The following is a 25946-nucleotide window of genomic DNA, read 5'->3' as shown; positions in this document are numbered from 1 at the left end:
CCCGTTTGAAACTCAATTAACTATCTTAAGAAATTAATTCCCGACAAAAGCTAAATGAATGTGTTCTTAAGACAAGTTTACCTGGGGCACTTTTACACTGTACGTACAGATAGATACATAAAAATAAAGAGAAAATGGATATGGTATCGGAGTTGACATTGAAAATAATATGATTTTATCTATTTAAAAAATTCGTTACTTTTGTTACGCTTGGTTAACTCTCCACCCAAATAGGCATTTTCTAGTTTATTTACCGTTTAACATTTAACTCTTCTTAATAAAGAGACAAAATACGAAGGGATTGGTGTAACAATTAACATCTATACGTTTTAAGGCGAATAGTTATAAGAAATTAGTTGCTGCTTTCTTAGATAAAATGAAGTTTATTAAGAATACAGATTATAATGTGTTTTTTTTTTTAAATTATGTATCAATTTAAGTACTGTGCTTGTTAAAGAAGGTTTCTTTGTATTTTAATACTATTTTTATAATCCAATGGAGATTATTAATTACACACATCGACGCACGGTTTTTATTGGCACGCGGCTGCCCATATGTTCAGTTTATACGGGCGCATGTTTGAACTCAGCCAAGTTGCACATACCACGATCTAAAAGTGAAAACACAAATAAACAAGTTTGGGTAAAGCTATTCATGTAACTTCTGGTAATACGATTGATAGAGAGGGTAAGTCTGACCTTGATGGTATGCTTTGTATGCCATTGGTCAGCTGTTGATCCAAATCAGGCTATTGTTATATTAATTGTTCTGAGCATCAGCCGCACAAACGAAATTCTAAAGACTAACACTTTACTGTATCCTGCCTTGACTTATAAAAACATAAACGAAAAAAAGACATCCATCCGAAACAAAAACAATGAATAAAGTATATAGAACTTTAAGTAGGCCAAATGTTTTAGTAATTCAGACGGTAATTGCAACAAGGATCGTTCACACTGATTTTTAAGTGAGTCTGACGAGTACGGATTTTTACTGTTAACAACAAAACCGGTTAGACAAAATCACATTTTGTCAATACTTTATAAAAGACTTCTGCGTCAACACTATACAAGAATGGTGATATCTGATGAAATTGGTAAGTCACCTGTTTTTTTAGTGTAAAATAACGTTAATATTGAACGTTAGTGTGTGCTACTATAGAATGTTCATCAAGGAAACAGGGGTTTGTCTTTGGTCAACATAACACGTAAAGGGTTTTATTTTAATATCCAATGAAAACTCTATTGTATTCAGATACAATCTTAAAATACATTCCAAAGTAAATTTGTCTTTAGTGTATTTTATTATAACTTTCTGTTAAATAGCCTACATGGCTCGTGGACACGTGCCATTCACTATCGTCCCATTTGGTTGATATTCCGATTTTTTTCCCTTTAATTTAAATAATAGACCCGCGAATAGATATTAAAAATGACATGATGTAACATAAAGTAGTCGGTTTGAGTAGGTTGGAGTGCATACAGTTGATAAAATCCGTGTCTTTATATCGATTATAGGCTGAGTGGCCATCACTCATCATCATCTCTTTCATAGTTTCTATTTTTACTCGGGGTACCCGAGCCTAGTACTCTCTCATCTTCTCCTCCTCCTCCTCTTCTTCTTCTTCCATCTGGACACTATTGAGTAAAAAGTGCGATTTATAAAGTACTACTCCTCCTTTATTCGTTGTAGTATTGAGCTTGAATTTGGCATGAATATACTACAGGGACATGTCCTCAAAGCTATAGATTTTTAAATTTCAAACCGGATGCAGCCATATCACGTCTCGAAGATGGTACCGTATAGCCTTATTTAGTAGCGAGGTTATTGATGTGTATGTGACGTTACATCCGGTCTTATGACGTCATTACAGCTTATTTTGCTGCTGTACCCCGAGTATCGCACATTCGTGCTTGTTTAATTATTCCTTCATGTTTAAGTTAACCACTGATCAACTCATCCATGATCTAATTTAGTATTACATTTCAAGTGTGGCAGATTATAACATGTAAATTAACTTTATACTCAGCCGTCAAGGTAGTGGTTTTATTTAAAGTTAACAAGGCGTATAGTTCGATTGAATGTAAATAGTTTAGACGCTGTTTTGCTGTAAGCATACATAACCAGCCGTGTAATCGGTCTTTTCAGAAATGACCCCTCAGCAGTCAAGGGTCAAGGGAGACCAAACCATCTAGGATTAAGATAACAAAACATGCAAAATGGAGGAGCAGAATGTCATGTCGTGCATTATTCTAAACTTGTCTACAGAAACCACAATGATATCGATTGGAAAAAAAATCGTTTCTTTTTACATTTCAATACGGTTATAATCTGATTTGACAAATTTCATTTTTGTGCTATAGACAAGAAGTATTTTATTCGTTTATAACATCAAATGGTTTTTATTTGATTGAAGACAATTTGAATTTATATGTTGGTGAATAATCAGCCAATTTAAGATATGATTAACAGTATTTTGTGGAATATAATGTAATTTGCAGACCCACCAACCGCCGCCAAGTCTCTATCTCAGCAGTTTGAACCCCACACATATACTAAGTGCACATTTATACTTGTATGTATCATTAAAAGACTATCAGAACAATAGCCACACAATTACTATAAGTTATAAATTATCTCCACTATGATTGACACATACCGGGTTGAAAGGAATTATTCGTTTTTCAAAAACATCACCCACGCAGAGTGGTATGTTTAAAAAGATTCATAGATTCTATTATGTAGGATTATATAATTACACACGCAATCTTGTATTTGTTGATAGGTATTTTGAATTAGTTGAATCTCTTCTTTTCTTATATAATATACATATTTTGTATTTACTTTTACTTTAGATCTAAAGTAGACCTAAACATTTATAATAGCGGTATTAGGTTTGCTAATGATAGAGATCTTTAGTAACATAATGTAAATTATAGAGCGCCACCAATATTCTGTACTCCTTACAAAAATGAGCTTAGTTAAGTTTCTACAACAAAATTGATATTTACATTCACAAGAATGATTTCATTAAGTTTATACATAATGGATTGTATGATAAAACTAAGGCCCTGTTTCTGCTGCCAACTAAATACCGTATATTATACGGTATTTTTTGAATACCGTATATATACGGTATATTTTTGGCAGCAGAAACTGCGCTCATAAAAAATATACCGTATTTTGTATACCGTATTTTCCCCACAAAATTTGTGGATAAAATACGGTATTTACAAATTTATACCGTATTTTTTGTACCCGTTTCTGCTGCCAATAAAAAATACCGTATTTTTTTTTTACATGACAAAAGGTCAACATTCGTATTTTTATTTTCTGTCGCTGTCAGATGCTTTACACACGTGTATAGATATATTCGGCGAAAATGTGGAGCGAAGACGTCACAGTTTTACTAAATAAATGTGTGTGGGGAAGCTAAAATGTCTGGCCAACTAATAAATGGGACAACCACATTTATAAAGACATTTCTAAAAAAATAAAGCAGGAGTATGGAATAGACTTGTCTCCAAAGCAAGTAAACTCAAAGCTGAAGAGCCTGCGAAAGCAATACAACATTGCAAAATACAATAACTCGGGGAGGGAACGAATTAATTGTCCCCATTACGATGTTTTCTGTGCTCTCACAACATCTCTATCACTAGGGCTAGGCTGTTGAAAGTGAGACGTAAAACTTCCTTTATTGCGACTTTTAATTATCGACCAAATAAATGAATGGCAATTTGGGTAAAAAAGATGAAATTTAACACGACCACCCAAGAAGTATTGTTAGCAGAAACGGGGTACTAAAAAATACGGTATAAAAAATACCGTATTTTATACCGTATTTTTATACCGTATTTTGAGCAGTTGCAGCAGAAACAGGCCCTAAGTTTAAAGAATCGTTTCGCCTTGACCATTGATAGCTCAGGCCAAACCAAGGACACAGAGCTCACCTTGCCAAGATAGGAACAGTCCTTTGATCTTATATCTGGCTGCAACAAATACTAACAGTACTGTACTATTATGTGCGTTGTGTCCGTTAAGGGGGGAGGGGACGGACAGATGGTCTCGCAGCCACAGATATACACTTTGATCTCCAGCGCTCAGCATCCTGTTGTTAGATTGCCTTGTTCAGACTAACCTATGTAGGCTAAATATACTACGAAGCAATAACCCGACGATGTTACTTTCAAATAGCATGCATTTCAAATGATGAGCAATGATTTGAGTGTAGGCCTATTTGAATCCGACGTTCGTCTGCCAAAATGAGCCAAATTTACATTTAACTAATGACGGACCCATTGTTTGGATATTTGCATCTTAACCTTCACTGTATCTCTAGAGGCATGCTTAACCGTGCTTGACTAAGTTACACTTAGCTTAACAACGGACTACATTAAAATGTTGTCTTGTTCATGTCGCAAGTGGATACGGTTAGTTAGTTAGACCCCGTCTTGGATACACTGATTGCATGTTTACAGGGGAATGGGATTTGTGTAAAGGCATCCATGGCACATAATCCATAAATACATTTAGTAAAATTTGTTCTAATTTCTCATTACCTATTGTAGGCCTACTGATGGCATGTTGAGTATACAATCATCGACTTGTTGGCTTTGCTTATTAAGTGGAGTGAGGTATTTTTTTTATATTTAGAACGCATTTTATCATTTATATCATTTAACATTTTCATAAATAAAAAAAACACAAGCAACTGAAAGGTGATTGAGTCAGAGAATAAAACAAAAACTGACAAATTCAAAATTCAAAATTAGGAAAAATAAATAGATATGGAAATTTAAAAAATAAATAAAATAGTAAATCAAAAAATGTATTTCAATGAAAATAAAAATATAGAAAAATAAGTAATGAAAACTGCTGAAAGTTATAGGCCTACAATACTTATGTTTTAAAAAATTAAGATTTAACAGAAATTATTATTTTTAAATCAATACAAATAGGCTTGATAAGGTTGACAAGGTTGATTATTGATTAGCAATAGCCTAAGGTGTCGTAATCCACAAAAAAAAAGAGGAGAAAAAAAATTTTAAAAATTGCCCGACTTGTTTAGAAGAAAATTATGGAACACTTTTAATTTGGCTCTGTTTTAATCTAATCTAATCGTGTTTATTAGAAATTATTACACATTATGTTTAGGCCTAATTCATGAATTTTAAGAACCGGTTTTGTTTTTTTAACTAATTGTTTCAAATTCCGCTCTATCCAACATGTTTACCAACTCCACATTTTGTCTTGAACTGTTTGTTTTATCAATTTGCGTTAAAATTTGAGTATTAACGATTATACTTTTAGGCTATATAAGATATATAATTACGATCCTATGAAGTAAATTAACGAAATGATTGTATATTTTATAAACGTGATCCTGATTTCTTTTTAATTTATTTTTTAATTCATGTGCAATAATACTAGTACTATCTGTACTAGTAATTAATACATTATGTAAATAGTTAGACCATAAATGTATCATGCCAATCACAATGTTAAAAAACCACCAAAATACAACGTCTTTTTCGTTACAGATGTAGCGTGCCAAAAAAAAAAAACTCCGAAAATCATTATCTCGTTATATTGTTGATAGGCCTAACTTTCTATTGTCTAGTACAATATTTTGTATTAAGTGAAATTTAACCTTGTCTGTTTTTATAACAATTGCTCTTTCAAAGAACCGGTAACCCTTTTATCAGTGTTATTTTTGATGAAATATTTCGTTTTTCTTTGGTCACGAGATGCCATGATTCATACTGTAAGATAAAACTATACAGCCCTTAATACTTTATGTATTATTTTACCTATTATTAAGTATTCCACAAGAAACTATAACTGTAACACATCTCTCTACTGTATATACCGCGTTAGTGAACGTTCTGTGGCTGTGTGTGTCCTTTTATAGCGATTTTGAAATTCACACCCGCTTCTGATACACACAAAATCAATTATCTTTTAGTATAATGAGGATACACATGCGCCTAATTATGGTACACAGACTGAGTTGAAGAAACTTATTGACACAATTAATATTAAGAAACATCACCTTAAAATTGAATATGAAAGTACGATGCATCGTGTTAGTGCTAATATAGTATTTATTGGTATTTCTTAGCCTAGATACGTAATTAGAATTCAAATAAAAACGTGATTAGTACTAGGAAATCTATTTCACAGGCGCCAAATTTAATTCAATATTAATTGAAATACTAAAAAGTGATTTGCTTTTCAGCTTCCCAAGGTCACGCTTCTTGTGTCATTATAAAATTATAATGTTTCAATATTATATTATTGAGAGTATGTGTTGAAATGATATACTCCCTATAGGTCATACAGTATTAATGAGGGTTTTTTCTTCAAAAACACGATGTTAAAAGCAAAAATCTATTACTGCGTAATTGAAAGATAATGTGCAGTGGAAAAAATCATGTTCATATATTATTATTATTATTTCCTTTTAATGCAAATGTTAATGTTTATTGAAATATAGTTGTAATAGTACAGTGTGTATTTGTACATCTGAAGTTTATCAAGTACACAAGTCAAGTTCATTAAGTAGCCTACGTAGTCGTTCATATACTATAATAGTCATACGTATACAGTATTCTACGCATGCTCAGAAACAGGAGTACGCGACTACTGTTAGTTTCAGTATATAGCGCAGAGTGAAAACGAAAGGTCGTTAATAAAGCCTGGTTTCCACTGGAAACCCAACACAAATGATTTGACGAATCACAAGCGTTGGATTATTCGAACTGTCGCTTGGTGGTCAACTCGCTTACGTTACGTCGTACCTCCTAGCGTTGCGGCTCTCGTGAGAAACTTTGGACGCAACCGCAAGAACGTAATCGCACCGTAATTTAACCAATCACGACGCGATGGATAATCATTCTGAACCGTCGCTTGTGGTTGGTCGACTCGCGTCGTTGCGTCCAGGTAGGAACTAAACGTAAAAGACCACAGTCATCAATCGACAATAGATATTCATACATCACACCAATTTCTCCCAAATAATCTTTGTATAATAATATTACTTAGGTTTAGAACTACTGAAAGTAGAATTATTAGAATGAGTAATGTGTATTAGAATAATCACAAACATAATTAGGTCGTATATCACTATTTATCATAAAAATTGAAATCAATTTGAGATGGATAATGAAATGAATAGGCAACCATAATGATGTTGACAGTGGAGAGGAGAGCTGTGGGACCCATGTTGATTGTCTTATATTGGAAATAATGACGATATAATCATATTGGATTGAAGAACATTAAACTTACACTTTACACAAACGACTCTAGAGGATGAAGGTCCATGAATAACTGAAGACAAAGCATATTATCATCAAATGATCTGATAGCAAAACAGCTCATAATATAATGTTCATTAAAACATATAAAGTTAAGATAACTTTCCAATTCCAAATTGTACTGTGCTGATTAGGCTAATATAGATGAATATCTACTGTAAAATAAACAGTATATCGACGTATTTTAATTTAGTTTAATTCGCTTGTAAACAATAAACAACTTAAATAAATCATATCCTTTATGATATAAAACATGAAGTGTTGTGCAGTTAAAGTGGACATCATATTAGACACACGCTCGACACGTTTCCTAATATTTAGCATGCCTGCCAGGTAGGCTACACATTTCAAAATCAATTTTTAATTAACGGTAAACAACTATGTATAGATAGGAGGCCTATTGATTGGGGTCAATTGTTCCTCTAATTTTCGTGTAAAAAACTAAAAAAATAATCAAAATTAAAATCATACACTAATCTAAAGAAACATTTGAAATGAATAATAGTCATAATATCAAACATTTGCTAAAGTTGTTATTTTGAATTCTTCGATTCATTAACAAAAATAAACAAAACAGTGACGAAAAACACGGTATGACGAAACGCAATTGTGTCAAAACGCAATGAATAAAAACACAGTGTTCGGATTAGTTGTATAATGTTTATTACATGTTATACGTTTTATTATCTATTATCTCTAAAACGAAGAATAAACTCAAGAAAACGCACTTGTCAGCTTTTTTTAGAAAGAATAACAAAGAAATTTATTGGAAGCATTATGATATTTTTCCGTATGACTATGGTATGAAATTACAATTACGCGCATTAACTGTCTATTAATGGGATTCAGAAGTGCTTTAATTGTCTTCTTAAACCCGGGAAGATTTATAAAATGAAAATCGTCTTGGCGTCCCATAGGACGAGATTCCAAGTTGCTTGTGTTCGCGTGTCTACGTACGCGATATACGTGGACACTCGGGAGTTGCTACATTGGCGATTCTTATAGCCAATTTTTTTAACCGTTTTATCTTACCATGATATTTATAGACGTCATAGTGTCTTATTTTAGACCATATGCTGTATTTTACGTAGATTTATAGTTTGTTTCATATGAAAATAAGTACTGTACATCGAGTTAGTGATGTAATATAAAGCACTCTTTGTGTCATAAATAAACAATTAACAATAATATAGAACAATAAACTTAGACACTCGATGATGTAAACGAATTATCCAATTGATTAGACGCTAATGAGTTTCTTCGGCAGGTAAAAAATGCTTCCGGCTGGTTTTAAGTCTACGTACATTTTTTCCCATTTTTGGAACATGAGCTATGAGTTAGGCCTATTATAGTTCTAAATATATATTTGATTTTTTTTTGTTAACTTAACTTTTTATTCGATCATCGAATGCGATGCATAGATAAAATTGTATCGTCCGTAACTGACCGTGGTTTAATTTCAATTCAATTCCCAACTACATCATTCTCATTCAAACAACAAGATAGAAAACAGCTAGAGAGGCTAATGGAAGATCGGTTTCACCTCAATGAAGATGTGTATACTTGTATATCATAATACGTTTTATTCCACTCTTGTACAAGGTTTTTTTTCCATACGAAATTTGTAGACATAACTGAAACAAAAGATGTAAATCAAGAAGAGATCCCAATGGAGCCGCGTCGCGAAAGCTAACATATGTCCTAAAGCGAGAGAGCCAGTTTATTACATAGGACAAGCAAACCGATGAGTTAGGTTTATAAGACAGATGCGCCGGAGCGTAAATGACTCATAAGTGGCCTTCTGTAAATAATTCACAATCAGAATCGCATTAGGAAAGACAAATTCTTTAAATCGCAATTGACACTGCGCTAAGAGGAGAATGATTGGCTTGCCAGAAATACCCGATACGCCGGAACGGTATCGGATACCCCCGGGGCCTGCGACTTATCCACAATAGAAATGAATTTGGTATTTATCGAACACCATCTTAATATCTGTAACTTAGAAGCACGTTTGTATTTGCTCTGGGCCATGTTGATTGGTCTTCAATCGAGTTCTACTTGACTTTAGTGTTCAAGCGTAACAAGCAGTCTACTTAACTGCTTTTCAAACTTAATTGGGATTTTATTGAGTTCTAATTTATTAATAACTTGTATATTGATTTAATTCGATAATTGGAATGATATGTCAAACACATAAATCTAACTAAATATTTGCTTAGCGTAGTTTCGAAACTTCGTGCAAGCAATGGATACAGATATTCCTTGTCAATAATGTTATATCATTCACACAGTGTCCGATCACTTATAGTTGTGTTATTATGTTGATATATGCATTAAATAAGACACAATTCAATTATACCATGAGGTATCATAATGATCTGTTCAATAAAATAAAAATAATAAGTTAATAAAAGAACCGTTCAGAAAGAGGTTTCTTTCTTTTGTGCAAAGTAATGCTATATATTCTTGTTTCTTCTGTATTCTGTCCAAATAATTGTATGTGTTTTTCAATTGTGTATGTGTTGTATCTTACAATAAAATATCCATGTATTATGATTTGATATTGTATTCCACGACATCCACATTTCTCTATCACGTTGATGTCGCGTAAGCCTACATATTGGAAACCGATAATTAGTAATTTGAATTGCATTTTAGGCTGTTTTTTATCAAAATATTTACGTATAAAGCTCTGTCTACACTATCAAACTTTATGTCCATAATGGATATGATGATGTCATATGACGACCATATTTATACCATATTTCAATCAAACTAGTTTGATAGTGTAGACAGAGCTTAAAACAGATAAGATCACTGATTATTAGCTTAGAAAAGAATTTGGTTCACTTTATACAGTTTATATTGTAGACATTTTTTGGCTGTATTTCATCGACGCTATTCAGTTTTACAAAAATTATTTATTTATTATTACCATTTTAAGGAGTAGGCCTAGAAGGTGCTTGCAATCGATGTAGTATTGGCTCTTTATTTTTTCATTGCACTTTACTCAACTCTATTTGTATGTTAAAGAACATTATAGTAATGAAAGTAAAAAACAAATAGGCCTATCATGAATTCATTTATGGTCCATAAAATCATTGAGGATTTTTCCTCCATGGTATAATAAACAAAACAAATTTCACAATTAAAGTAAACCGAGCGTCCAGCAATAATGCTGAGCACGATATTACACCCGATAAAGAGTAATGTATCCAACCATGGTCCAACTAACCTCATACACATCACAGAAAGTGCAAGAAATATTAACATTGAAATCGTCAATTCCTTTTGGTCTAAGAATGCAAAATAAACCATACGTAACGCTAACAGGACGCCATCATAAAAAATATCAGTTTTTGTCATTAAAAACGAGCTACCTAATAAACATGAAGTTAATGAAACTTAATTAAAGTGTGGTCATTGACCTTATACATACGACTTATATTTTGTACAGTTACTTAGGCCTAACACAAATTGTAATGTTATTGTCATATAAACTATTACCAACTAAATTTGGCCCTTCAGTAGACCTGCAATTTGTTTTACTACCACCACAATTTTATAATTACCTTCAGATATTACTTTTCTCATCCATCAACTATTGAATTTAGAAACTAATCGTTTTTCCGTCTGCAAAGTGCGTATATTTTTATAGCGTAAAAAGCGGGCTGGGTCGCATAAGCGTGATTTTTGCGGAAAAGTGCAAGTAACCGGACACTAACCAACGTGGGTCTTACGTAATAATATTGCGGTGTAGATAAAACACACGATAACACTTTTAATGAATGATTAGAGTGACGGAAAAATTGAGATTTTAAATTTTTTCGCGACAAAACCAACGATTAAGTCATTAGCGATTTTTTGTTATTTGATTTGGCACACTAAAGTAATATTTATATTTTAAGGCAGCTGGTTGATACAAAAATGGCCTACTTCTTCTCCGTTGAACTTTGACATCAATAATTTTTTCTTATTGTATTTAACTATGCATGATGACAATTTTAGTTCACTTATAAGAAACTGACTCTTCTGCAGGATAGAGCAATTTAGTTCATTTATATAATTAGGCCTAATTTACCTGTTTATTATTAACCAAACTACCATATATTTTCTCCTGTTTTGGGATTTTGCTTACCTATATTATTAATATCATTATTATATCAATAATATCATTGGAAAATGTCTATTATTTATTATTATAGATTTTAATTACCTTTCGATTAATTTATGATTTAGAAACATCAGATAATTATAATTGTGTATAATATGTGTATAAGTAGTCGGCCTAATATGGTAATTGTGTTTAAAATAAACTTTCAACAAATAAATAAATATTAATTAGAAAAATTGTTTTTCTCTATCAACAATGATTAAATAGTTTAACGGATATTGTCGATATATAAATTATATTTAAATTAAAATATGACAAATGTACTAATTGTGTCAATACCTTGAGCAGATATTATCTTTTACTAAAAAATACAAAGCTTCCTGAAGAGTTTGTTTTTTTCAAACTTTTATCATTTATATTTCATATTTTATGTATATATACATAAAAGGCCTATACTTTCAGCAAACTTAATACAAAATACAATCAAAATCAATTTATAGACGCATTACTGAACGAGTAGACCAAGTATATTTTTAAAGGCAATCATCATCATTTGGGAAAATACACTGAAACAAATTATATTCACCGATTAAATATAGATTTACGTTAGATATAATTTATTAATTATACCCAGTAAGGATGAAATAATAAAGCAATTTCGACTTTATGAATTAATCAATTTGATATTAAGTTTTGGCACTACGTTTTTATGTAACACTTCACGGTTCATTGGTTGACAGTAACGACTTACGCACCTCAACGCAAGGGAATCTATACGAGGCCGGCTCGATATACAGTTGTAAATTATCTGATTTTTTCCTTTGAAATATAACTTTTGCTTGATATCCACTGTATCATAATTTATTATGATTATAGTGTTTATTTCACAGCGTGTTTCTGTCGACCAAGGTCGCTTCGAATCATCCAACGGTTCTATATTATTTCTGTATCTTTGTGATGAGTGTCCTGGGATTGGTTCATCTAATGCTAGTATCTGAATTTACAGTACACGAAATAACATCAACTCGTACATATTTCCCAAAGGCATCTCAAGGAAGCGCCATCACGATATTTTGCTATTTTTCATGGACTCGCACGAGGCTATATTTTATCTGCTTTATGATATTTTTATTTGTATTTAATGCTACTAGTTTACCAACTATACGTTACTAAAGCCAACAAAAACATTGTCATTATTCCTATTAACTTAATGAGCTTAGTATTATCATTAGTATTAACGTATTCTAATTAAATAAAACGGTCAAATAAAAAATCATATCTTAACTAATAATATATAATTTATTATAATTTATGATCATTTTAATGTTTATTTTTTATGCCCAATTGTAGTAGAAAATAATTTCCTTAAAAATTATATTTAATATTAATTAATGCTTAATTTACGTATTTTTTTCCTTCCTTTCATATTTTTCCAAATGTAAATGTTTATTTATTTATTTGTTGCATCTGATTATTGGTTTCTTTATTTTTTGTTATTGATTATTTTTACTTATTATTATTTATTATATTATTAATAGTCATTATTTGGTGGAAAATGAGGAAAAACATTTATTTATTTTTTTATTTTTATTATTGATTTCTGTATTATTTTATCAGTATTGGTTATTGTTTTTTGTTATTCATTTTTAATTATAACTTTTTATTGCATTATTGTCAAATGGGCTAAAATATATTCGTGCACGGTTCTAGCCTTTCATTGTATTGTTTTCATGTTTGTCCCATGGGTATTAAAAGTAGGCTGTCTTGAAATCTAAGTATTCATTGGTATTTAATACCTGAAAATTATCCTGTCTTTCTAAATAAGGTTCTAGTAAGCCTACATTTCTTATTCATATTAAAGCTAACTTTTTCATTCTTAATGCGGTATTCGTTAGTTTTCCTTCATTTTGTATTATCCTTTTATTTATCACTAAAATAATAGGACAACTAGAAAATCCACTGCCATTTGAAATCAACTGTATAATCCTGATAAATAATATAAAAAGTTATAGATATTTAACAAAATAATTAAAGTTGTAGGCCTTACTTTTCATACATAATAATTGATGCGTTTATTACGGTACCGTAAGTAACAAGTAACTTAACGAAGAAATGGAACAGTATTTAATTTTCAATTATATAATAAAACATTTTTTAAAACATTAAATGCAATGGAAGCATCATAATGTAAAATGCTCAGTTTTAATTGCGCACTCGTTCATGTAATTTTACATCTATTCGGTGGACGAGTTACGTAGACTGGTGGGAAAACGCGGGAATTGTTTATTTGCAATTCGATCAGGCAAACGAATAAGGTGTGAAAATCGTCAAGTTTATTACACAAGCACTGGATTGAGAAGAAGCGAAAAACAATATTACAGAATTACACGCAGCTAGTTTTCTGGCTGTTTGGTAACCACTGGTTCGCGTCGGTGCCATATTATGTCTAACTATTTAGCGGTGTAACAATATTATTAAGCAGTTTCTCCAACTGGCGTGTCGCTTTTAGGAAGATCAGATATAAATACCTGGGAACAAACTGTATGCCATTAGGAATATCTATTTATTTGCAATATATTTTTATTATGTAGAATGAATATAAAACTAGATTACCAGTTATCATTTCAAGACAGATAATGTAGATAAAAAAACATCACATTTTAAAAGACCGGAAAAAATGGTCAGTTATCGTATTTTGGATAGCGCCCACTGTAGATTCTACATCATTGTAAAATACTTTTAAATTATAATTTTGGTATTTTCGTTAATTAATGTCTAATTAATGTCAACTTAAATATGATATGTGAATTTGATGCCTAGTTCAGTGTCTATTAAAGTAAATAGAAATATATACATGACAGACTTATGATGGTAAAAAGACGTTGAATAGACAAGAGATGATAGAAGTTAAAATGATGATGATGATTTTCCATGTTCCATTAAACTATCCACATGTGAATTAAACGGTATAAACAATTAACATTTGGTTTCAGTTGATGAATGTTATGTGATGCACTGTGCATGCCATCACGTTTGAGATCTCTTAATAATCGAATTACTTAACGCTTCTTTACTTTTCGAGTGCCTGAAACTATCATCAAAATGATCGCAGTGTTTTCAAGATGATTTAATCACAAGAGACACACGAACAATCAAACAGTTAAACAGTAGAGTGACTCTGTTATTGACTTCAATATCAAATAAAACGAGTCACAATGTTTTTGATTTAGTTCTTTTTGGCACACGATACGCAACACTCGGTGACCAATGTGCGTGAATAATGACCCACTGCGCAGATTGGTAATCACAGTATTACGGTCGTAGAAGGCGCGTGTTTTGAAGGTTTAAAGTTTGTTACGAGTGAAAAATAAACACATAACTTACTATCAAATCATCTTCATTACTACGTTTTACAAATGAATATGCTTCGAGATGTTGTACCTGGCTGATGATGCATAACGTTATGCCTCAATTATACTAGATCTCTTAACATACTAGTTTAGTTGGAAACAAGGCGTGAACAAAAGCCGACCTATATATAGCATCGTTAAATTTATCAATTTAACTCCTTCTTGCTTACAAATGAAAATGATAGATAATGCCGTGTATTTTTGAGAGTCCAGTCGCCAGCAGTCTTATGACGTAGGCTGCTTAGACACTCCAAAAGATGTGAGAAAGAATTTTTTTTTACTAATATCGTTTTAGTCAAATTACAGTTACATTTCACTGACAAACAGTGGGGGAGCGGGGAGAAGGAAGGAGGGGGGGGGGGAGGTTATCATATATTATGCAACCCATGGTAAGTGTGTGTTAACTAATAGGCCTATACTCTAGACCTACATATTATATTTATATGTTATTATTTAAATACATTTTGCGACTTTTAAAACACATTCAAAAGTTATAATATACCGTAGTCTTCTTCTACTCCTTACTTGCCTTTCTACCTTGTGTCCTGCATTATTTTTATTAAATTTTATTTTCCTTAAATCAATATAGGCTACCAAAAATAATTTTTATTTTAGACACTTTTTACTGCCATACCATGGTTATTTTCTATAATATATGAAACGACAAATAATGTATGGAAGTGAGAACGACCTAAATAACATCAATATATCGACACCAGATCCGACATATTCTACAGCAAATGTGATATATATTTTCGAATGAAATAATAGCTGATACATGTTTTATCGATTGTATATCTCGACTTTCATGAGGCGTTTATATGTTGTATTTGTAATTAAGAATTCAAGTTTGTAAACTTTCGGACCAAAAATATCCGTATATACAAGAATTGTTTTTTAATAATTGTTACATAATTTGTAATATAAACATTGTTTTACGATAAAATAGACATACCGTATGTTAATTAATGTCAGTATGATAGTTTATGATCATCGTACTCATGATTCTATATTCAAATTATTGCTGGGCAATCTAGAGTTTCTCCCTTTCAGATAAATATTTAAAGTTCTATGATTTAAATCGATAAATAAAGACAATTTATGTTTTTGACCATCTTTTGTGTGAAATCAAAATCACAGACTCTTTTGTAGGTACTTAAATATACATACATATAAAGTACACTCGTTGTAATCATTAATCGATCAAAAAAATAGTCATTATGCATCTATTGGTATTCGATTTACATTGATAGGATTTTATCAGATGGTTTGTTTTGTACTTTATTCAGATCTATATATTTTTCATTCAGAATAACATTCACAAAATGACAGGTGTTAGTAACGGGATTGATCAACCCACATTAGGTAAATAAGCCGATATTGCAGGTTTAGTGCAATTTCTTACAGTAAATTTCTGGCTAAAATTATATAATCTTGATATTGTATTCCGTTTGAGAAATGTTGTTTAGATAGTTTTGTGATTTGTTTTCCTAACGAATAAAATAATGTTTACTTTAAATAATGTAATAAATTAAAATCAGAATTAGTTAATTAAAATACATTAGATAATAATCAGCTAAAGGTTCGCTATTTTTTTTAATGTAGATATTTTCTTTATTTGAAAAAAAAATACTTATTTGAAATACTTACTACTGCCTGATAATAACGCAATATTTTGACAATGATTATATAATGCGCAACTAATTTTTAAATAGAGGAATATTTAACTTGATATTTATTTGTGTTCTTATTATTTATGTTGACATCTATTATTGTTTCCTACCACCTTATATTGCCTAATTGAACAAACTCGGGATGTTTTCAGCAGTAAAATCCATTTCGCTTTAATGATTTGGCCTGCAGTTACGGCAGGCAATCGTAACACTTGAAACTTAAGCGGCGAGCCTACGGCCCTGTATCATACAGATAATATATATGTATGAATTTTTTTTTCTATAACGACACCCTTCTTAATGGACTTCAGCAGCGAGAAATGTTATTAGGCATGTTTGTGATTGTGTGCGCGGAGAATTGCTCCAATTCACGTGGGACTCATCGAGAAATATTCAATCATCGTCGTAGCTTAGGCTTATACGACGTATACAGAAGGTATCAATATATAGCAAAAAGATGACATTTGAGAAAAGCTACGCTTGGTTGAGAGAGCATAGCTTGCTTAGCTCTAGTCAAGATAATTTGCAACAAAGAAAAAAGACGTTTAATGCCACAAACAGCTTCCGTGACGATGCTTTAATTGAGTTCTATTCCAGTATTATATTTTCTATTCGATTTACTAGCGTAATGCTTAAGTTAAATGAGAAAACAAGTATCGGGACTTAAGTGCGGGTGACTTAAGCACGTTGTAAATAATGCAAAATATGGAGTTCATAACTCGTTATAACCAACAAAATTAGCTTATGGATTAAATAGGTAGGCCATGTACATGGCAGCTTCTATGCGGCAGTAAAATCATGCTGGAAACCTGGATTGCTTCAGATAGTCTCAAGAAATTGAAATACTATTAATTGACTCCTAAACTATATTCATGTTTATTATTATTAACCTGATGATGATGACTAAAAGTTGTCTATTAAATCAAACATATTACTTATGTTCAGATACCTTTCATAAATGATACATTTTATATATTGGTAAATTAATTATTCCCACACACAAGAGACAACATTTGAGAAAAAGTCTTTCAGATTAAAGAGAATATTGTTAATCAACATAAATTCGTTGATTTGTTTTCCTTTTCTATCTTGTTATGCATATTAAATGATGAAAATTAACAAACTTATATTCATTTGATATGTATTTTAAAATATATTTTGTATGGATATAAATAATTTGACCGTACGAATAAATAAAGGTGGTATGGGAATTAAAACATATATTTTTTACAGTAGTTTTTCCTCGTAGTTTACGTTAAATTGATGCAAGTGTGATTATATACGTTAAAATGTTCTTCTAAACATCTGGCACCAGTTAGGCTAGAGAAGCTTATGACTATTTTTGTTAAAGAAAATAATAAACAAAAATCGTAAAAAGTCTATCTTCATAGAGTTTTCCAATGGTAAAATGTATAAAAAAGTGGATGCTGATAAAAGTTAGGTTCAACCTAACATTCCAAACGCAATTAGCTGAGTACGTATGGTGGGGAGGGGTGCCGGCATTACGTGAATAATTCAAACACGTGTATTGCATTGTTTGTTGCTCTTGACGTTTTTAAATCGTTTTTATACAATTTACAAATGTTTGTTATACATTGTATTGCCTTGTAATTATATAGTCAAACAATTCAACTCCTGCCGCGACCAACCCACAGCTCTTTTGATTGTTTACAAACCACACATGCGCAGTATTAAGCCGCGATCCCAAGTTCAAGCTGATAGCCAATTAGAGAGTAGATTAAATAAACGATCAGTGGCTATGTTAGCCAAAGTAATCAGCCAATTAGAGTTAAGATTATATGGTTAGTCTGGTCCATAAGAAATCAACCCATGGTCGGATGCGCAAGATAGAACACAAGCCTGTCAACCGTTGAGGACGGCAGCGTACGACTCCGGAAGAAACCACGTTAAGTCCGCTAAGTCAACACGGTTCAGTTCACCTACTACTACCTATTTTCTAGGCTAGCTTATTTGATATTTCATAAAAATCATTTGGTGTAACGTTCTGAACAAAGATTTTTTATAACCTAAAACTTGTTATGGACTGTGATTTTTCTCTAGCTCGTATCTGATTTGTATATCAGAAATTGATTGTATTTTGTTTTGAACCATCGGATAGTTCGTCACAGTCAATAAGTTTCGTAGTAAAAGTTGGTTTAGTTGAAATGGAATACTCTTCCATTAGGCAGGTTCCTGGCTCAGGAATGCCGATGTTGATGGACCTACATCACCGACATCCAGGCCATCATCCCGTTCCTCATGGAAGCTGCAAAAGTAAGTTGCTAACATGTTCAAAATAATATATTTGCGGCCTATTAGGCCACAATGTGCCACAATCTCATAGTCACAACATTCGTTAAATCGATTGTTTGTAGTTAATGTAATAATTGAAAATCTTTAAAATTGTCAATGTCAGTCAATTGGTAATTATTTTAGAGTATAAAATATATATTTTTTTAAAAACAATAAACGTACTGAACAAACTCGATAAAAAAGTAAATGATACTCATTGGGGTAAATTAAGTTGTTATGTATGCCTGCATTTTGTTGTACAAAATTATATAATAAAAAATAATTTGAGTTTTACGGAGGTTTAAATTGCATTGAATTAATTAAAATGAATAAATCATATTTTTCAACTGTTTACTACTTTAAAAAGGATGAAGTGTTCTTTACCCTTTTGCATCGTTATTGTTTTTCCAGCCAGTCAGATTTAAATGTAATTACAAAATTCAATCGTAAATATCTGTATTGTACATGGAATAATTGCGATTATCAAAATGGGAAAACAAATTATCTGAGTGAATTGTAAAACATCAGGTCAATCCATAAAGATAGGAGGCAATCACGATCACGGCCTGATAAAATATTACAAAATGAATTTAAGCGCAAAATATGAGATTGAGCCGCTGGCTAACAGCGGCAAAATATCCTAATTTAGACAACAGTAATTCGCTCATTTAATATTCAATATTTCTGGCTTTGATACTTGTAAAACTATTATAGAATACAAATCTATATCTATATCGTTCTTTATATTACACATTAATTCTAGTGATACTGTAATTTACAAATTATGTATTAATGAAATTCATATATTTTCAACTGAAAAATATAAATTCTATCATCGCTTTAAAATTCAATTTAACAATATTTTTATCCCTAATTTTACTGATTATTTGTCACAGGTGAATACATAGGTTTGTTTTGTTTTACTTGACTTGTGTTTAGTATACTTGCAGCTTCAGTGGAGCGTAGTAAACGTATTCTGATGTCGTTCTTGGTCGAATGGCATTAAATTGCTAAAATGATACAATTGTTTGTTAACTCGTTATACGGTACAAACCGACGTCCAAGCATGAATGCGCATAGTGGGGAATCCCCATGAATTCTGACAGCTATTACATAATAAAATTTTCTATTATGTTTAATAAAAACAATGACGTTTTACATTACTCTGTCACATTAACTTGAGAAAAAATTAATTGTAGTTTTCTGTTTATTACAAATTAAGCCTACAGGCTAAACATAGACATTATTTAAATTTAAAGGCAAATTACCGGAAAACAATGATGTGGGTAGGCCTATTCGTTTCTGGATCTCAATGGAACTAAATAATATACTAAAGCCCTACGTAAAAACTAAATAAAACGGTAATGTAAAACCGCCAGAAAGAACGTACCAAGGCTATTCCTTCGTCAGGCATTATTTAGATCGATGTAGTTACAAATATTATATTCATTAATCTGAAATATTGGCAATTTTAAAGAACTATAATAAATAATATACCGTAAGCCTCTAAAAAATAAAAAGACAAGCCTATATTGAATGTGTATGATAAATATAAATCTCAATATATAGACATAGGCCCATTATTAATTAGGTAAATTATTGTAGATTATTGTACTTATATGTATGAATATTATATAATCATAGCCTAATAATACCTTACGAATTTTTGTTACACGCTGACAATTTAAACACAATATTCGTTGCTGTAAGTTGCAAGTGTAAGACATTCGCCAATTGAAGCTAGATAGGCCTACAATTCCGCTCCTTCCGTTAAGTTAAATAAACATCAGCTTAAATTTCTATCAAATATAAGCTGCAGATTATATCTTGTTAACTAAATTGTTAATCTTGACGGAGGCTTCATGTTTCAGGCCCTACATGTGCACGAGGCAATCGAACGTGAAAAAAGCCGTCTTTAACCCGTTGACAAAGCGTTAGTAACCACAATACAAACATTAAACAACAGGCCTAGACCACAAGGTGCAATTGTATTTTACTGAAAATAATCCTTTTTTTTTGTAATCTATTACAATGAGTCTGGTGTTATTCACGTTTTATTCGTTAACTTCTTTACAGCCTTTAGGTGCCTCTTGCTTCATTCATATTACCGACACACCGACACAGGTTGCAATATTAGAAAGTCATTTTGTCTGTGTCATTTCATATTGCATTGTAAAGGTATATTAGGCCTACAATCGATGAAAGTCTAAAATGATGCGAAACCGGACGTGGAAAATATTTAGCTTCAAATAATTTAATCAAAAGAAAGTTCTTATACAGCGAGATATATATAAATGATGATTTACTATATATTTATTTCAAGAAGAATGTAAGAGAAATTGAGATAACCCCATTTTGTTTTATTTCCTATATTTAAATTTCTCTATTATTAGGATGGCGCCTGAAAATGGCATCACAAACATATTTTAGAAGACACATTGATTTTAAATACATAAACTTATTTTACTACGTCTGAAGCATCTTTACAAATAGGTCATACTCGGAAACCCAAATGAAAACTACATAACCGTTTCCTGGCGATTATTATGTTAAACAAAGCATACTGTAATTCATATAACGATACACCTTTGATACTTACCCAATAAAAATGATACAATATAATCACAATGTATATCGCTTCTGGTAGCTTCTATAATCGCGTAAAAGCAAACTAATAACAATGTCTGGGGGCTGTTTAAGATGTACATGCTGCTCGTAATGTAAGCCAGCTTCTGTGATAGTGAACTTACAGAAAAGACTACAACATTTTGAGTTTGAAAACATGGGGGCCTATGTTCTATAAAACTAAAATATAAGTGGTAAGTGATAATATAAAATAATACATAAGTTCAGTTATATAAATTTAGTATAGATTAAAATACAATAATGAAAATGCAACTTGGAAACAAAGTTTAATTTTGTACTTATATTATCCGCAACATTTACAGCAGAGAATAATCTGGTAGTTTCTCTCAGTCATTTAATTGTGTATAATTACATACAAAAACCTAAAGGCAAAAATCTGAAAACAACCATTTTGTGGATATAATGATAATTAAAGAAATGAACATAAAAACAGGTAAATGCAAATGATCATCTTTCGGATAACAGTTTAGGCCTATATTTTTTTGCTAAAGCTCTGTCTACATTATCAAACTAGTTTGACAAACAAAAAGTGTGATGTGCCCAAATATGGTAGTGATACGCCAAAATATGGTAGTGATATGACATCATTATGTCCATATATGGGTAAATCACATGTTTGATAGTGTAGACAAAGCTTAAGATACGCAACGTTATTTATTTTGCATGCATGTTTTTTGATTTTATGTTTCACCGGCTATGTTTTTATTTCAAATCATAATTGTACCGTACCGTCTCTTTTTTGTAATATATTGACTAAATTTTAAAATTATTTAAGAAACAAATAATCATTTGTTTCAATACAAACAAAAACATAGGTCACTAAATACAAATGTCATTAGATTCTCCTGGATCACATGATTACCATATAAATTAGTTGATGCCATTTATAATAAGCTTAATAACAACTCATTTAAACACTATTTACAATATACTAGGATATTGATCTTGAAGCAATTGTCAAATCCATTGCTTTACCAACGGCTCTATCATTATCAATTACAGTTAGATATATTGAAATATAAAATATTCATAAATCAAATGTAAAATAAGTGTAACTCGTGCGAACTTAACGACAGTATTGAAATCATATTTGTTTTTGGACACTTCCGTAAAATTCCTATTTACGTATGATCCCCAGGCGTTAATTTTCCATTTTTCAGCGGTTATAATAGTAATGTATTTGCCAATGAATATATAAGAGATAGCTTAAGTTTTGATGTACGTGTTTTACGCAATGATGCATATTCTGTACGACATTATTATATTATTATATTAATAAAAAAATGTTTACAAAATTATTTATCATTTATTTATATCTTTTTTGTACCATAATTCCATAGATACATATAACATGTACAGTAGATTGAACCGTTGAGGAATTATTTAGAATTCATTTATCAAAATTATTCCTCCATGATTAAACTAACTTGTTCGCTAATGTTTGTAGGCTTAAGATTTTGAGCGATTTGTGGTTTAGGCGAGTGTAACATACTGTTACATGTGGAGTAAATGTCCTTGATAAAAACTAAAAGTTATATTAAACATTATTTTTATTAATTCTTACATTAATCAACAATCGCAGTATTTTTAAAGCATATAAATAGTATGATTAAATAAAATGAACATTTTTTCTATGACTCACACGTGTATACGGTATGCTTTTATTGAATATCATTAGAATTACGGGAAATGACAATCATTAAGTTGGATATAAAACTCGTATTTGTCTGAAATTACTGTGCGTCTTGACATACAGAATCTTTCTTTTTTAACTAGATCCTCGTTATTAAAAAATGTAAAAACGTTATGATCAATTTTTGGACAGGTGTACTACAAGTGTACAAAAGTGACCGCTTCCGTCTACTTAACATCGAACGTGTAAAATGAAAACTTGCATTTATAATAATAATTAAAACGTAAAGAGAACTTATAACTTACAAAAAAAAAACCAATTACATATATTATTATAGATATTGTATTATATTAATTATAATACAGGTGTATTATATTAAAGTCAGCATGCTTTCTAACATGTTACAGCCTGTCGGGTTTACGAAAGAAAGTATTGTTAATACTAGTTTAATTAAAGTGTAGAATATACGTTATTATTATTCACCAATTGTAATATTTCTCCGTAAAAATGGAATTGATGTTATAGTAGATCATTTCATCATTGTTTTCTATGGTCCAGGACTTTCCCTTGACTGGCAAAACTGGTGACATTTTCCTAGTGAAGCCCTACATGTAAATCTTAGCTACAATTTAATTTGAATTTATATATATACTGTATCTGTATGTAAAAGTTTATTTTTTATCGGTATCCAATCATCCATAATTGTTAATGAAACGCATTAAGGAGTAATTAAACGCGTTAAATAGTAAAATGATACAAACAAGATATGTTGACGCACGGAAGAGCAGACACTTTTAAACGCTGCTCTTCCGGAACCATGAATACAGCCAGTGTATTTGTACAACTGAACCAATTCATTTCTAGTACATTATTATATTATTTCAAAGTGTCAACTTTACTGCAACTTTACTGAGAATTTACGACATTTTTTGTCCGGTAACATTGCCACAGTATATATTTTTGTTCGTGTGATGTCCGTAAAAAATAATAAGTTTGATTTTTAATACTTTATTTATGATATTTTTTATTGATGAAAAGGGACTAAACATTTGTTGCTATAAACCTTTTGAACTATTATATGGACATATGTTTTGAAACCAATAAACGTTTTGTTTTATTTCAAGAGCCATCAAAATGTTGTTTTTCCTTTACCTTTGTAGTTATAGGTCTTTAGTTCTAACTTATTTTTTTAGATTAAGAATCAATGCATCACATGATAAGCGATGTGAAGTACAAATTAAATGATAATAATCAATACCAAATATTATTAATAAAATATCGATTATCCGTAACAAAGCTACAATATTATGTCTTTAAATTATATATATTAATTATAATTATGATACAATCCTTTGTGGCGACAGTTTTGTGTGTATTATTATCAGTATTATTATTATCTAGAACAACTTTTTTTGAAATGAAAATGAATCAATTAAAAAAAATCTTGAACTAAAAATAATCCAGGAGTTGTAGTCTGAATTGATATAATGAAGAATGAAACTTAGCGGTCGGCTAGATTGCTACAGGCTACGGCCTACTCGAATCATGCTATCCTCTCATTAGTTTATATAAATATATTAGAAATAATTGAATAAAATTACCAATGACAAATTTTACTAAGTAGTGTTGTAATAAAACGTTAGGATAGCCGTTTATTGAAATTGTAGTTAATAAAGGTAAAACAGAATTATACGAAGATGAACAACATTAAATTTTCCTCCTCGATGCGCTTCTATCTCAAATAAGTTAATATAAAACTCTTTTATTATAATATCCGCTTTGCTGCCTTTGGACTCGTTGTACTGTTGTGTGAAATGAAAAGTAGTGTACTGTTGATTGTAGATATAATAATCACTGCATGTTGTTTAAAAATAAGAACTAAAATATCTCAAAAATCAAAGAAATTAATATGTAGGCCTACAGTTAATAATATTAATTATTATTTCTTGATTGTGAGTTAAACCGCGATAAAAGAATACTTGAATGAAAACGAAATAAAATCTAAATTAGTTATTCAAGTAAAAGATACAATAAAGGCTGGAAACAATTCGTTGAAAAGTATATTACAGTATATACAGTAACAATTAAAAATGACTCTATACATTCCATGCACAGGTAAAAGTGTGGATAATTATGATTAATGATGATAATCGATACAATTTACTTAATGATTGTAGTGTTGATCAGAAGATACAAATTTATCGAAGTTGTTTTTAATGTATATACGAAACCATCACAACAACGAATGAATTAGATATAGTAGGCTTGAAATAATCAGCAAACACGTAGCACGTACACGCATCATGTCACCCGCTACCACAAAATCGTATATTTCGCCTTGTTGTCAGTTTTGTTTATGTCATTGGAAAACGTTTCATACTTTTTATTATTGTTTGAAAGAATACAGGCCTATCATAGTATTTTGAGCAGATGGCCTATATGTTTAGATCATATAGGCATATCTTGCTTGCTATCGTATACCGCACAGTGGTGAAAAACTCGGAAAGTAAAGTTTATGTTGATCAGAAAAAAAGTAAACAAACTATGATCTGAGACTCGATCAACTAAAATATCTATGCCATTATTACCAGTATGATTAATTAGCAGTAATTATTTTGGGCTAATGAGTGGATATTATTTAAATATTAAGAAATTAAAATTAAGGGAAGGAAACACGCGTACCGGACAATGTCGAACTTTACCTTACTTTTCATAACAATGTTATCATTAACACACTCTACATATTGCACTCATTAAATTAAATTGTATTTTAATAACTGCAACCATTCTGATTGACACAAAAGCTGTCACTTTTCAACCATTATCGACAACAACCTTTCTGCAAAAGACTACAAA

At 30.9% G+C, this 25946-nt stretch overlaps 1 protein-coding gene across 4 annotated transcripts in view; it reads left to right on the top strand.

Annotated features, from left to right (window-relative positions):
* Positions 1–946: 946 nt before the first annotated feature.
* Positions 947–25946, top strand: part of LOC140051767 (paired box protein Pax-2a-like) — a 46494-nt gene continuing 21494 nt past the window's right edge. For 3 of the 4 annotated variants that reach the window (XM_072097076.1, XM_072097074.1, XM_072097077.1), the window contains exon 1: positions 18034–18793. In XM_072097076.1, coding sequence (XP_071953177.1) covers positions 18685–18793 — 109 coding nt within the window. In that variant the 5' untranslated portion in view covers positions 18034–18684. Of the gene's footprint in view, positions 1097–18033; positions 18794–25946 lie in introns of those variants that run through there. The other variant, XM_072097075.1, reaches the window with a different exon arrangement.

This window comes from Antedon mediterranea, chromosome 6 (assembly GCF_964355755.1).
Source record: "Antedon mediterranea chromosome 6, ecAntMedi1.1, whole genome shotgun sequence".
In the NCBI taxonomy this organism is placed as follows: Eukaryota; Metazoa; Echinodermata; class Crinoidea; order Comatulida; family Antedonidae; genus Antedon; species Antedon mediterranea.
The sequence above is the reverse complement of the archived record's forward strand: the minus strand, read 5'-3'. Positions and strand labels throughout refer to the sequence as shown.